The sequence below is a fragment of the Bos taurus genome, chromosome 6 (assembly GCF_002263795.3).
Source record: "Bos taurus isolate L1 Dominette 01449 registration number 42190680 breed Hereford chromosome 6, ARS-UCD2.0, whole genome shotgun sequence".
NCBI lineage: Eukaryota > Metazoa > Chordata > Mammalia > Artiodactyla > Bovidae > Bos > Bos taurus.
Window position 1 is genome coordinate 104,889,120 of NC_037333.1, and position 15,501 is coordinate 104,904,620.

General features: G+C 43.6%; 1 protein-coding gene across 2 annotated transcripts in view; it reads left to right on the top strand.

The window, feature by feature from the left end:
• The window catches only part of OTOP1 (otopetrin 1), a 51,832-nt gene that overhangs the window by 7,806 nt on the left and 28,525 nt on the right, over positions 1-15,501 (top strand). Inside the window, exons 1-2 of one of the 2 annotated variants that reach the window (XM_015471721.3) lie at positions 6,783-7,778; positions 9,620-9,756. In XM_015471721.3, the coding sequence (XP_015327207.1) occupies positions 7,670-7,778; positions 9,620-9,756 (246 nt within the window). In that variant the 5' untranslated portion in view covers positions 6,783-7,669. Of the gene's footprint in view, positions 1-6,782; positions 7,779-9,619; positions 9,757-15,501 lie in introns of those variants that run through there. The other variant, NM_001206784.2, reaches the window with a different exon arrangement.

Below are 15,501 nucleotides of genomic sequence, written 5' to 3' on the forward strand. Positions count from 1 at the left end.
GAGAGGCTTTATTTTTTTGGCCTCCAAAATCACTGCAGATGGTGACTGTAGCCATGAAATGAAAAGATGTTTGCTCCTTGGAAGAAAAGCTATAACCAACCTAGACAGCATATTAAAAAGCAGAGACATTACTTTGCCAACAAAGATCCATCTAGTCAAAGCTGTGGTTTTTCCAGTAGTCACATATGTATGTGAGAGTTGGACTATAAAGAAAGCCGAGTGCTGAAAAATGGATGCTTTTGAACTGTGGTGTTGGAGAAGACTCTTGAGAGTCCCTTGGAGTGCAAGGAGATCCAACCAGTCAATCCTAAAGGAAATCAGTCCTGAATATTCATTGGAAGGACTGAAGCTGAAGTTCCCAAACTTTGGCCACCTGATGGGAAGAGCCAGCTCATTGGCAAAGACCCTGCTGCTGGGAGAGATTGAAGGTGGGAGGAGAAGGGGATGACAGATGGTGTCACCAACTCAATGGGCATGAGTTTGAGCAAGCTCTGGGAGTTGGTGATGGCCAGGGAGGCCTGGCATGCTGCAGTGCATGGGGTCACAAAGAGTTGGACACGACTGAGCGATTGAACTGAACTGAACATCCCTAGGAGATAGTCAATCTTATAATCCACATTTTACAGATGAGGAAATGGAGGCACAGAGAAGTTAGGAAGTTGCTCAAGGTCATCAACAATAATAAAGTGGTAGAAAATGGATTGAAGCCAGGGATTTAGCACCTACCATGGCACTCTATGTTCTGTGCTTTTATGACATAGTGGATTTTTATCAACATGCAAGGTGATGTTATAAAACCCAGCTTGTCAGTTGTGCAATTCAGTTCCTCTATGTCCTGTCTGTGTCTGCTAGATCTATCTGGTTCTGAAATCTTTCACTCAATTTTTTTTTAAAGTAGCAGTTAAATACACGAAACAAAAAGGATTTTGTTTGGGTTGTTTGATTATTATGTCTTCCTCATACACGATGTCCTTTCTCACATGTGATGATAAAGATGGGAGAATTCTGTGTCCTGAGAATTACAGTGAATCTTAAATCCCGTGTGGTCTGATAGTAACACTTCTCTACTTCATTTCTTTTAGTTTGTATTGCCTACTTCCACTTTGTCCACCTCCCTCTTTTGCACTGTTGTCACTCAGTTAAAAGTGTGTTTCATGTAAAGATCGTATAGTTAGGTTTTGGGTTTTTTTTTTTTTTTGTAGAGTTAGGTTATTTATTTGACTTTTTTCTTGTTTCTTGAGGTGTGCCTGTATTGCTATGAACTTTCCCCTTAGGACTGCTTTTACCGTGTCCCACAGGTTTTGGGTTGTTGTGTTTTCATTTTCATTCGTTTCTATGCAAATTTTGATTTCTTTTTTGATTTCTTCTGTGATTTGTTGGTTATTCAGCAGCGTGTTGTTCAGCCTCCATATGTTGGAATTTTTAATAGTTTTTCTCCTGTAATTGAGATCTAATCTTACTGCATTGTGGTCAGAAAAGATGCTTGGAATGATTTCTATTTTTTTGAATTTACCAAGACTAGCTTTATGGCCCAGGATGTGATCTATCCTGGAGAAGGTTCCATGTGCGCTTGAGAAAAAGGTGAAATTCATTGTTTTGGGATGAAATGTCCTATAGCTATCAATTAGGTCTAACTGGTCTATTGTATCATTTAAAGTTTGTGTTTCCTTGTTAATTTTCTGTTTAGTTGATCTGTCCATAGGTGTGAGTGGGGTATTAAAGTCTCCCACTATTATTGTGTTATTGTTAATTTCTCCTTTCATACTTGTTAGCATTTGTCTTACATACTGCAGTGCTCCCATGTTGGGTGCATATATATTTATAATTGTTATATCTTCTTCTTGGATTGATCCTTTGATCATTATGTAGTGACCTTCTTTGTCTCTTTTCACAGCCTTTGTTTTAAAGTCTAATTTATCTGATACGAGTATTGTGACTCCTGCTTTCTTTTGGTCCCTATTTGCATGGAAAATCTTTTTCCAGCCCTTCACTTTCAGTCTGTATGTCTCCCCTGTTTTGAGGTGGGTCTCCTGTAGACAACATATGTAGGGGTCTTGTTTGTGTATCCATTCAGCCAGTCTTTGTCTTTTGGTTGGGGCATTCAACCCATTTACGTTTAAGGTAATTACTGATAAGTATGATCCCGTTGCCATTTACTTTATTGTTTTGGGTTCGAGTTTATACACCATTTTTGTGTTTCCTGTCTAGAGAATATCCTTTAGTATTTGTTGGAGAGCTGGTTTGGTGGTGCAGAATTCTCTCAGCTTTTGCTTGTCTGAAAAGCTTTTGATTTCTCCTTCATACTTAAATGAGATCCTTGCTGGGTACAATAATCTGGGCTGTAGGTTATTTTCTTTCATCATTTTAAGTATGTCTTGCCATTCCCTCCTGGCTTGAAGAGTTTCTATTGAAAGATCAGCTGTTATCCTTATGGGAATTCCCTTGTGTGTTATTTGTTGTTTTTCCCTTGCTGCTTTTAATATTTGTTCTTTGTGTTTGATCTTTGTTAATTTGATTAATATGTGTCTTGGGGTGTTTCTCCTTGGGTTTATCCTGTTTGGGACTCTCTGGGTTTCTTGGACTTGTGTGATTATTTCCTTCCCCATTTTAGGGAAGTTTTCAACTATTATCTCCTCAAGTATTTTCTCATGGTCTTTCTTTTTGTCTTCTTCTTCTGGAACCCCTATGATTCGAATGTTGTAGCGTTTAATATTGTCCTGGAGGTCTCTGAGATTGTCCTCATTTCTTTTAATTCGTTTTTCTTTTATCCTCTCTGATTCATTTATTTCTACCATTCTATCTTCTAATTCACTAATCCTATCTTCTACCTCTGTTATTCTACTATTTGTTGCCTCCAGAGTGGTTTTAATTTCATGTATTGCATTATTCATTATATATTGGCTCTTTTTTATTTCTTCTAGGTCCTTGTTAAACCTTTCTTGCATCTTCTCAATCCTGTCTCCAGGCTATTTATCTGTGATTCCATTTTAATTTCAAGATTTTGGATCAATTTCACTATCATTATTTGGAATTCTTTATCAGGTAGATTCCCTATCTCTTCCTCTTTTGTTTGGTTTGGTGGGCATTTATCCTGTTCCTTTATCTGCTGAGTATTCCTCTGTCTCTTCGTCTTGTTTAAATTGCTGAGTTTGGGGTGTCCTTTCTGTATTCTGGCAGTTTGTGGAGTTCTCTTTATTATGGCTTTTCCTCGCTGTGTGTGGGTTTGTACAGGTGGCTTGTCAAGGTTTCCTGGTTAGGGAAGCTTGTGTTGGTGTTCTGGTGGGTGGATCTGTGTTTCTTCTCTTTGTTCAGTCGCGCTGTGGGGAGGGAGGGAGGGATGCTGCAAACAAATGACACTGGCGTGCGCCCGCAGTGCCTCAGCCACACTGGGTCTGCCCCCGCTCACGGCGCATGTAGCCTCCCTGCCCACACTGCTCGGGCTCTAGGTTGTTCCGCCGGGAACAATCCGAGGCTGGCACTGGGTTGCATGCACCTCCCAGGTCCAAGCCGCTCAGGTTCAGGCACTCGGGTAGTCCTCAGAGGCGCAGACTCAGTTGGGCCTGCGTTTTGTGCTCTTCCCAGGTCCGAGCAGCTCAGGTGATGAGGTGTTTGGCGAGCGCCAATGCTGTGACTTATCGCCTCCCCGCCACTCGGTTATCTGGGTGTAAAACCGGCGCACCTTCTCAGGCAGATGTTGACCGTCCAGACCCCCAATAAATTTTAGTTAGCAAAGAAGCCAGTTTTATAGATAATGTCTCTCTGGGGCTGCGATTGCCCCCCTCCGGCTCTGGCTGCCTGTCACCGGAGGGGGAAGGTCTGCAGCCGGCTATCTCTGTTCAGTTCTTTGCTCCGTGCGCGGGCTGGCGGTGTCCTAGGTTAGGGCCGGCTTTTCGCATGGTAGATATCCCACAGTCTGGTTTGCTAGCCCAAATTATTTCGCTCAGATAGTGCTCAGGGTATTCAGGCCAGACTCCCACTCTCAGCGATGCAGCCCACGCCGCGCCTCCCTGCCCAGCCCCCGCTTGCTAATGGCGGATGCAGGCGTCTGCGCTGCTTCTCCGCTGGGGGAGTTACCGTAGGGCTCGCAATCTGCGAGTTTTAATTGTTTATTTATTTTTTCTCCCTGTTATGTTACCCTCTGTGCTTCCAAAGCTCGGCACGGATTCGGCAGTGAGAAGGTTTCCTGGTGTTTGGAAACTTCTCTCTTTTTAAGACTCCCTTCCCGGGATGGAACTCCGTCCCTCCCTCTTTTGTCTCTTTTATTGTCTTTAATATTTTTTCCTACCTCCTTTCAAAGAGTTGGGTTGCTCTCTGGGTGCCTGATGTCCCCTGCCGGCATTCAGAAGTTGTTTTGTGGAATTTACTCGACGTTTAAATGCTCTTTTGATGAATTTGTGGGGGAGAAAGTGTTTTCCCCATCCTACTCCTCCGCCATCTTGGCGCCTCCCCCCAGGTTTTGGTTTTAATACAGAATTCCCATCTTTGTTTACTAATTAATGGGAGACTTAGATCATTCTAATTGTAATGTTTTATATTCTGGATTTTGTTGTTTCTGTTTTTCTTTAGGATGATTATAATGATTTATGTTACATATTGTTGACTCATTTGCCTTTTCCAGTGTTTGCTCTTTGGAGAACTTGAACATTCTACTGTGTTTTTCTACTCTATAATGACTAGCTTACCTTTCCTCATTCTCATAATCAGGTACATATTACTTCATTCTCACCACATTGCTTCTCACTCCAAGATCCTCCAAAGAGATAAGACCTTTAGAATGCATTTGTTTCCCTCGTTTCCCCTAGTACCCATCACTTTACCATGAGAACTTTGAAAGGTTGTTCTGCTCCTCACTCAGTCCATCCCCAGCTTTAGTCTGTATCACAAGTCTTTAAAGAGCATGTAAATTACACATTTCCAGACAGTTTATCTTCATCCATTTGGATATAACTTCTATCATCTTATTTCTATTAAACTGGACTATTCATCCATTCACTCATGCATCCATCCATAATCCATCCATCCCTCCTTCCATCATCCATCATCTATCCATCCATCCATCCATCCATCATCCACCCATTCACACCCTCCCTCCCTTCCTTCTCTCCTTCCTTCCATTATACATCCATCCACCTCTTCAGTCTGTTGCACAGTTTATCACTCACTGTTTCTCCCTTTCCTCTTCATCTTCCCTCGCTAAGAGGGCTCCTGATTGTTTGGTTAAAGCCCTTTGTCAGATGAGTTCTGTGGATATTTTTCTCCCAACATTTTTTGTCAGTTCAGCTGTTACCTTCTCAGAGAATCCTTTTCTGACCGCCATCGTCAACCTCATGCACTTGGCACTTTCTGACATTTCTTCTGTGTTTATCACTTATTTGCTTATTTTCCTGTCTTCCCCCCTAGCAGGTTAAACTCACCAAGGACATATACTTTTATTGATGTTTTTATATCCCAAGTGCCTGGATCTTATTTGAACAACAAAGAGGTGTCAAACAATTATATTCAGCATATCTTCAAATATCTTTCTGTCTTTTGCCCTGACCCGTGGGCACCATCTTGCCTGGGAATAGGGTTTCTCAACTGCAGTCCTTTCCTTGCAGTGGACCCTAGCTACTCTCCCACTGGCTTCTGATTTTGCACGATGCAGATGAGAAGTTCGGTGCCAGCTCACTTCTCTGTATCTTCTGCACACCCCAATTCATGCAATGTTATGTGTGTGTATTTTTGTTTCTCCAGCGATCTTATTTGTTTACCTTTGAGTGCCTGGCAAAATGCCTCATGCATAGTGTGTGTGTGCTCTGTTGCACAGTCCTGTCTGATTCTTTTTGACCTCATGGACCCCCTGACCCCATCAGGCTTCTCTGTCCATGGAATTGCCTAGGCAACAATAGTGGAGTGGGGTGCCATTTCCTCCTCCAGGGGACCTTCCCCACCCAGGGCTTGAACTCATGTCTACCTGCGTCTCCTGCATTGGCAGGCAGATTCTTTACCACTGGGCAAATTGGGAAGGCCCTCATGTATAGTAGGAGTCCCTAAAACATTTGTTGTAGAAAGAAATGGATGGGAGGATGGATGAAGGAAGGAAGGGCTGCAGGAATGTGAGAAGGCATGTGATGTTCTTATCACAACTCTTGAAATGTCAGTGACAGAGATGTCCCAAATCAGTGATTCTCCAGGTGGGGTCCCAGGCCAACAGCATACGCTCTACCTGAGAACTTGTTAGAGATGCAAATTTGGACACCCTGCCCCAGACCTATTGAATCAGAAACTCTGGGGGTGGGACCCAGTACTCCTTGCTTTAACAAGTCCTCCAGGTGATTCCGACCCAGGTTCAAGTTTGAGAACCATGGCTGTGGACTAGCCTCATTTTATAGATGGCAAAACCAAGACTAGGAGCTTGGGATTGACCTGTCTGAACTCACACATTCTGTCCGTGACACAGCCGGGTCTCCAGAGTTACAGCCGCTGCCCTTGCCACCCAACCAGCCTGCCTCACTTCATCTGGCCGTTTCTCTTTGTCATCAAAAGGAACCATGCATTTGTCAAACCGTTTCAAAGCCCTGGGATTGAATCTCCACTCCTGTGAAGTTTCTGATTTCACTGGGGGTTTTTCCAGAATTTGGGAAAAAAAAAATGTGACTTAGAGTTGTTTCTCTAAGGCTTTGAGCAGTGGAAAGGAGCCAGGCGATTGCATTACTCCTCACTGGAGGCTTCTTAGGCTGGAGCTGTAACATTAGAGCTCCCTGTGATGGCCCAGGCCCTCCTCTCTCTCTTGCCATAATGCATGTCACACACGATCTGGTTTCCTGCTTTCGTGGGAGAGAAGGTATGAATGGTGGTTGATGTTGGGCCAGAAGAGGGACTGGGGACTTTGGCCTTGATCAAATCTCCACAGTTATGCTTTTCTTGCTACTTTCTTCATTTGGCTACAAGTTCCTTTTTTAATGTATTTTGCATACTCCTTTCCAGTCTTATTCATATGCCTGTTTTTGTTAGTTTTCATTTGCTGTCAACCATGGCGGATATACCATTAAAGGGTGTTTCCTTTCTCCATGTCACTAGCACAGCATTGTACATGCCACGACTATAGACAGGTCCCTGTCATTCTTAAAAAAGTAAACTTTCTATTGTAAAGAAGAGTTGCAAAGATAGTACAGAAAGTTCCTGTATACCTTATACCCCTTACTTTTATTCTTTAGCGAGCGGGCTTTTAGGATCAAAGAACTGAGATATTTTGAGCAGAACAATGGCACTCTTAGATTGATCATTTTGCATGGGAAAATCTTCCAGAGGACTTCTTTTGTTTTGCCCAAATTCTGTTGAATGTACATCATTTGTCAGACCCCAGAATATGCCTGAGGCCTGTACAATGGTAAACAAGTCATAATGTTTTCTTCCAGTTTTAGCTCCTGAGGCCAATAGTAGAATTTGCTTTATATATATTAAAATTTTTTAAAATTGTGATAAAATAAACATAGCATACAGTTTACCAGCTTAATCATTTAAAGGTACAGTTCAGTGCTGTTAAGTACATTCTTTTTTGTGAATTAATTACAGTTAATGTTCAATACTCTTCCATCTTGTAAAGCTAGACGTCTGTATCATTAAATAACTCCCGATTTTCTCCTCCACCAGCCCCCGGCAGGCACTGTTTTACTTTCTGTTCCTGTGAATGCAACTACTCCAAGGAATAAGTGGAGTCATCCAGCATTTGTCTTTTTGTGACTGGCTTATTTCACTTATGGACCTTGAGCTCCCTGATGCCCTCACGGTTCGTCCAGGTGGTATCACGTGTCACAACGCCCTTCCTTTTTAAAGCTGAATCATATTCCACTGAATGGACATGCTGCATTTTTATCCACTCATCCAATGATAGACGCTTGGGTCGCTTCCTCCTTTAGGCGCTTGTGAATGATGCTGCCATGAACATGGGTGTCCACGTATCCCTTTGTGCCCCTGCCTTTGATCCTTTGGTAGAAACCCAGAAGTGGAATTGCCAGACCATGTGGAGTTATTGTTTTTGATTTTCTGAGCAACTGCCATACCGTTTTCCACAGGGGCTACACCATTTCATGTTCCCATCACCAGTGTATAAGGATTCTGGTTTCTCCACATCTTTGTTATTATTTTCCATCTTTCCTCCCTTGCTCCCTCCTTTCCTGTCTTCCTTCCTTCCCTCCTCCCCTTCTCTCCCCTTCCCCTTCCCCTCTCCTTTCCCCCGCCATCCTTTTCCTCTCTCTTCTTTTTTGGGTAGTGGCCATCCTAATGCATGTGAGATGGCATTTCATAGTGATTTTCATTCTCCTTTCCCTAATAGCTAGTGCTGTTGAGTGTTTTTTCATGTGTTAAATATCCATTTACATATGTTCTTTGGAGAAATGTCCATTCTAGTCCTGTGCTTGTTTTTTTAAATTGCTTTTTTTAATAAAATGGTTATATTGTAGTTCTTCATAGAATCTGGATACTCTCACCTTATCAGATATGTGATTTGTGAATATTATCTTTCATTCTGTGGGTTGATAGTGTCCTCTGATGCCTAATTTTTTTTTCATTTTAATGTGGGCTTCCCCTGTGGCTCACCTGGTAAAGAATCCACCTGCAGTGCTGGAGACCTGGGTTTGATCCCTGGGTTGGGAAGATCCCCTGGAGAAGGGAAAGACTACCCACTCCAGTATTCTGGCCTGGAGAATTCCATGGACTCTATAGTCCATGGGGTTGCAAAGAGTCAGACATAACTGAGCAACTAATGTAACTATTTTTTATTTTTGTGGCTTGTGCTTTTGGTGTCATATCCAATAAATCATTGCCAAACCCAACATTATAAGGATTTTTTCCTATGTTTTCTTCTAAGATTTTATAGTTTTAGGTTTTAGAATAAGTCTTTGATTCATTCCCTTGTGGCTCAGATGGCAAAGACTCTGCCTACAATGTAGGAAACCCAGGTTCCTACATCTTTCATGACTGAAAGATTAACATTTTTCATTTTGAGTTAATTTTTATATATGCTGTAAGGTGAGCATCCAGCTTCATTTAAAAAAAATTTTTATTTATTTGGGCTTCCCTGGTGGCTCAGATGGTAAAGAATCTGCCTGCAATGTGGGAGACCCAGGTTTGATCCCTGGGTTGGGAAGATCCCCTAGAGAAGGGAATGGCTACCCACTTCAGTATTTTTGCCTGGAGAATTCCATGGACAAGGAGCCTGGTGGGCTACAACCCATGGAGTTGCAGAGTCGGACTGAACAATTGAACAACTAACACACACACGCATAGACACACAAACACACACATTTATTTGGCTGCCATGGGTCTTATTAGATGCGATAGAAGGGATCTAGTTCCCTGATCAGGAATCAAACCCAGGCCCCCTGCTTTGGGAACACAGAGTCTGAGCCACTGGATCACCAGGGAAGTCCCCAGCTTCATTCTTTTGCATGTGGATACCCAGTTTCCCAGCATCAGTTTTTTGAAACAAATGCCATTTCCCAGTTGAGCCATCTTGGCACCCTTGTCAAAAATCATTTGAGTTTATATATGAGGGTTTAATATAATTTGTTTTGAAATGATATCAGTGCATACTAACACTTATATGTGTGTGTTTCTACCGCCTCTCCACCCCATTCAGGTAGTATCACATTGTTTGCAGTCATTACCATCATCCTGGGATGCCTTAAAATTGGGTACTTCATTGGATTTTCTGGATGTTTATCAGCCACTGAAGGAGTTTTCCCTGTCACCCATGCGGTGCATACTCTGTTGCAGGTAAACCACACGATGTTTGCTTAGGCTGCTTTGATATCTGTCAAGTGTATCCCAGGGTGTCTAAGATGGTCTCTTGGCCACCTCCTCTGTGCAGTGGGACTGTGTCCCCGTGGCCACTTTTGTGGGAATCTTAAGGGGCAAAACTTACACTGATGAAGAGTCAGGAAATTCAGCCAGGCTGGAGCCCATGAGAAAAGGCTTGGGGAATTTTAATTAACAGTTTTGTTGAGATATAATTCACATCCTACACAACACACTGATTTAAAGTGTACAGTTTGGTGGCTTGGTATATTCATAGGGTTGTGCGACCATGCCTATATCCATTTTAGAACATTTTCATCATCCCCCAAAAAACTTTGTGCCATTACAGTCTCTGCTCTGAGTCACTGAGATGCTCTTTTTTTTGGTTTGTTTGCTTACTTGTGGATTAAAATCTTTAGAAATGTATGAGAATTTCTTTCTCAACCTTGGTCAACTTGGTGTGGCTAAGAAGGAAGGACTTGATATGTAATTTAAATCTGTAGCTTAGAATCAGAAAAACCTCATTTTGAAGAAGACCCGAGATGGGTCTCCAGCATAGCTTCCATTCTTGGCCGAAGTCCCTGGTGAAGGCTGTCAGAGTTGACATAACTGCAAAAGTAACAAGTAGTGTTTCTGTTGGACTTTTGCATTTCACTTTGCATAGTGCTTTCAACACCTCCCCAAGCACAGCTCTTGGATCGTCACACTAAAGACAGAGGGGACAAATGACTTGCCCAAAGTCACAACCAAGATGCCGTGATTCTTTTTTTTAATTGCAGTGTAGTTGACTTAAAACGTTGTGTTCATTTCTGCTGTACAGAAAAATGATTCAGTTATTTATATATACATTCATTCTGTATACATACACACACTCATTCTTATGTTGTTGTTCAGCCGCTGAGTCAGGTCCAACTATGTGTGACCCCTGCACTGCAGTGTGCCAGGCTTCCCTGTCCTTTACTCTCTCCCGGAGTTGCTCAAACTCATGTCCGTTGAGTTGGTGATGCCATCCAACCTTCTCATCCTCTGTCGCCCCCTTCTCCTCCTGCCCTCCATCTTTCCCAGCGTTAGGATCTTTTCAAATGAGTCAGCTCTTTGCATCAGATGGCCAAAGTAATGGAGCTTCAACTTCACATTCTTATACATGTATACATTCTTTATACATACATAAACATTCTCGCTGGTTTGCCTCCACAGAAGTCACCCTGAAAAGCCATGAGCTTGATTCAGCGATACTGTTATTGCTGAAAATGTTTCTGTATTCCCCATTGAGGAATGTTCTTTAGGACAAATTTCTCACTTCTGAAGCCCAATGATACCATTTTTTAATCTCGGCACCCCACTCCAGTGCTCTTGCCTGGAGGATCCCATGGACGGAGGAGCCTGGTGGGCTCCAGTCCATGGGGTCACTAAGAGTCGGGCACGACTGAGCGACTTCGCTTTCACTTTTCACTTTCATGCATTGGAGAAGGAAATGGCAACCCACTCCAGTGTTCTTGCCTGGAGAATCCCAGGGACAGAGGAGCCTGGTGGGCTGCCGTCTATGGGGTCGCACAGAGTCGGACACGACTGAAGCGACTTAGCAGCAGCAGCAGCAGCCTCCACCTGCATCCAGGTGACTGCCAGCCAGCTCTTGGTGACCTTACAATATTTCTTGAGATGGAACACATTCTCACAAGTGAAGCTCTTTGAGAGGATGTGCCTGGAGAGCTTAGCAGAATTTTGTCTTTGTGGGAGCTCTGGAACTGGGCAGGCGCTCCCAGGGTGATTTGTGCAAAAGGGTCACCTTGACTTTTGAGAATTATTGTGGGCTGAATTGTGTCCCTCACATTCACGTGTTGAAGCCCTAAAGTCCAGGACCTCAGAAGGTGATTGTTCGGAGACAGAATCTTGGCAGAGGTAATCAAGGCCGAATGAGGTCACTTTGCTGTTGTTCAGTCGCCAAGTCATGTCCAGCTCTTTGCAACCCCATGGACTGCAGCCTGCCAGGCTTCCCTGTCCCTCACCATCTCCTGGACTTTGCCCAAGTTCATGTCCAGTGAATGGGTGATGCCATCCAACCATCTCCTCCTTTGTTGTTCCCCCTTGCCTCTTGCCCTCAATCTTTCCCAGCATCAGGGTCTTTTCCAATGAGTCAGCTCTTCGCATCAAGTGGCCAAAGTACTGGAGCTTCAGCTTCAGCTTCAGTCCTTCCAATGAATGTTCAGGGTTTATTTCCTTTAGGATTGACTGGTTTGATCTTGTTGCTGCCCAAGGGACTCTCAAGAGTCTTCTCCAGCACCACAGTTTGACAGCACCGATTCTTCGGTGCTCTGTCTTCTTTATGGTCTGTCTTAGATGTCACTAGGGTGGGCCCTAATCTTACAGGACCGGTGTCCTTATGAGAAGAGGAGAGGAGGACACAGACTCGCAGTGTGAGGGCATTGAAGGGAGGTTGCCATCTGCAGGGAAGGAGAGAACCAACCTGCCAGTACCTTGATCTCAGACTTCTGGCTTCTAGAACTGGGGGAAAATTAGTTTTGGCTGTTTTAAGCCATCTAACCTGTGGTATTTTGTTCTGGAAGTGCCAGCAAATGAATGCAGTTCATTCCAGGGGCATGCAACTCATCCCATCCCATGAGGAACAATCTTCTAGAGATTCCAGTGACAATGTGGAAAGCCTTAGGGGACCAGGAAGAACTTCCTTCTGCCCTCCCACCTTCCCTTCCTCCCCCCCTCCTTCCTTCTTCCCCCAAATGACAAGCCCTGTGTTCAGTACTCTTGAGTCTAGCCATGGTCTGTTCTCTGTGGAGGAGTCAGTCAAGGGGGAGACAATCAACAAAAGAGACACTGCTGGCACCACAACTCAATGCTTAGATGAAGTCACCCAGGGATGAGGGAGAGCCAGGAAGGCCTCTCACTAGTTTTGAGGTGAGGGGTGTTTGTCAAGGAAAGAGGGGTGTGGCATGTCAGACACCATAACAGAGGACATTTGGGGGTGTGCAGCCCCTCCACATGATGGGAAGGAGATGTGTGGGCTGTAGGGGGAGGCGAGCTAGGGTGATGGGCCCAGACTGAGCTGTGATTTGGTGTAGGCCTTATAGGCACGGACTCTGGCTTTGGCTCACACCAGCAGTGTGACTCTGAGCAAATGTCTTAACTTCTCTGGGCCTCATGGTCTCATCTGTGAAACGCCTCCTTTATGGGGTTGTTGTGAAAATTAAAGGTGTGGTGTGTATACCTAGCACATTGCAGTGAGTGCTTGGTCAAGGCTGATGCCCGCTGTAGGAGCTTTGACTTTCCCACAAGGGCAATGGGGAGCCATTGAAAGTTCTGGGCAGAGGAAAGACCTGGGCAGACTTTCCCACAAGGGCAGTGGGGAGCCATTGAAGACTCTGGACAGAGGAAAGACCTGGGAAGACTTTCCCACAAGGGCAGTGGAGAGCCATCAAAGGTTCTGGGCAGAGGAAAGACCTGGGCAGATGTGGTTTTCAAAATATCACTCTGTCACTTGGTGGCTTGGAGATCTCTTCCTTCATAATTTAAGACATTTTGTCAGTCAGTCAATTAATCAATTTTTCTATCCTTATTGGATTCTGACTGTGTGCATTTGCTACATTAGATGATGGAAGAATAAAAAACATTACTTTTTAAAACAGACTTTTTGTTTTTAAATTGTGGTAAAGTACATGTAACCATAACATTTGCTGCCTTAGCCATTTTTACCTATTCGGTTCAGTTCAGTTCAGTTCAGTTCAGCCGCTCAGTCATGTCTGACTCTTTGCAACCCCATGAATTGCCGCACACCAGACCTCCCTGTCCATCACCAACTCTCAGATTTCACTCAAACTCATGTCCATCAAGTCAGTGATGCCATCCAGCCATCTCATCCTCTGTCGTCCCCTTCTTCTTCTGCCCCAACCCTCCCAGCATCAGGGTCTTTTCCAATGAGTCAACTCTTCGCATGAAGTGGCCAAAGTATTGGAGTTTTAGCCTCAGCATCAGTCCTTCCAATGAACACCCAGGACTGATCTCCTTGAGGATGGACTGGTTGGATTTCCTTTGAAGTCCAAGGGACTCTCAAGAGTCTTCTCCAGCACCACAGTTCAAAAACATCCATTCTTTGGTGCTCAGCTTTCTTCACAGTCCAACTCCCACATCCATACATGACCACTGGAAAAAACATAGCCTTGACTAGATGGACTTTGTTGGCAAAGTAATGTCTCTGCTTTTCAATATGTGATGTAGGTTGGTCATAACTTTCCTTCCAAGGAGTGAGCATCTTTTAATTTCATGGCTACAGTCACCATCTGCAGTGATTTTGGAGCCCCCCAAAATAAAGCCTGACACTGTTTCCACTGTTTCCCCATCTATTTCCCATGAAGTGATGGGACCAGATGCCATTATCTTCGTTTTCTGAATGTTGAGCTTTAAGCCAACTTTTTCACTCTCTTCTTTCACTTTCATCATGAGGCTTTTTTGTTCCTCTTCACTTTCTGCCATAAGGGTGGTGTCATCTGCATATCTGAGGTTATTGATATTTCTCCCAGCAATCTTGATTCCAGCTTGTGCTTCTTCCAGTCCAGTGTTTCTCATGATGTACTCTGCATATAAGTTAAATAAACAGGATGACAATATACAGCCTTGACATACTCCTTTTCCTATTTGGAACCAGTCTGTTGTTCCATGTCCAGTTCTAACTGTTGCTTCCTGACCTGCATACAGGTTTCTCAAGAGGCAGTTCAGGTGGTCTGGTATTCCCATCTCTTTCAGAATTTTCCACAGTTTTTTGTGATGCACACAAAGACTTTGGCATAGTCAATAAAGCAGAAATAGATGTTTTTCTGGAACTCTCTTGCGTTTTCCATGATCCAGCAGATGTTGGCAATTTGATCTCTGGTTCCTATGCCTTTCCTAAAACCAGCTTGAACATCTGGAAGTTCATGGTTCACGTATTGCTGAAGCCTGGCTTGGAGAATTTTGAGCATTACTTTACTAGCATGTGAGATGAGTGCAATTGTGCAGTAGTTTGAGCTTTCTTTGGCATTGCCTTTCTTTGGGTTTGGAATGAAAACTGACCTTTTCCAGTCCTGTGGCCACTGCTGAGTTTTCCAAATTTGCTGGCATATTGAGTGCAACACTTTCACAGCATCATCGTTCAGGATTTGAAACAGCTCAACTGGAATTCCATCTCCTCCACTAGCTTTTTTCATAGTGATGCTTTCTAAGGCCCACTTGACTTCACATTCCAGGATGTCTGGCTCTAGGTGAGTGATCACACCATTGTGATTATCTTGGTTGTGAAGATCTTTTTTGCACAGTTCTGTATATTCTTGCCACCTCTTCTTAATATCTTCTTCTTCTGTTAGGTCCATACCATTTCTGTCCTTTATTGAGCCCATCTTTGCCTGAAATGTTCCCTTGGTATCTCTAACTTTCTTAAAGAGACCTCTAGTCTTTCCCATTCTGTTGTTTTCCTCCATTTCTTTGCATTGATCGCTGAGGAAGGCTTTCTTATCTCTCCTTGCTATTCTTTGGAACTCTGCATTCAAATGGGAATATCTTTCCTTTTCTCCTTTGCTTTTCGCTTCTCTTCTTTTCACAGCTATTTGTAAGACCTCCTCAGACAGCCATTTTACTTTTTGCATTTCTTTTTCTTGGGGATGGTCTTGATCCCTGCCTTCTATACAGTGTCAAGAACCTCTGTCCATAGTTCATCAGGCACTCTGTCTATCAGATCTAGTC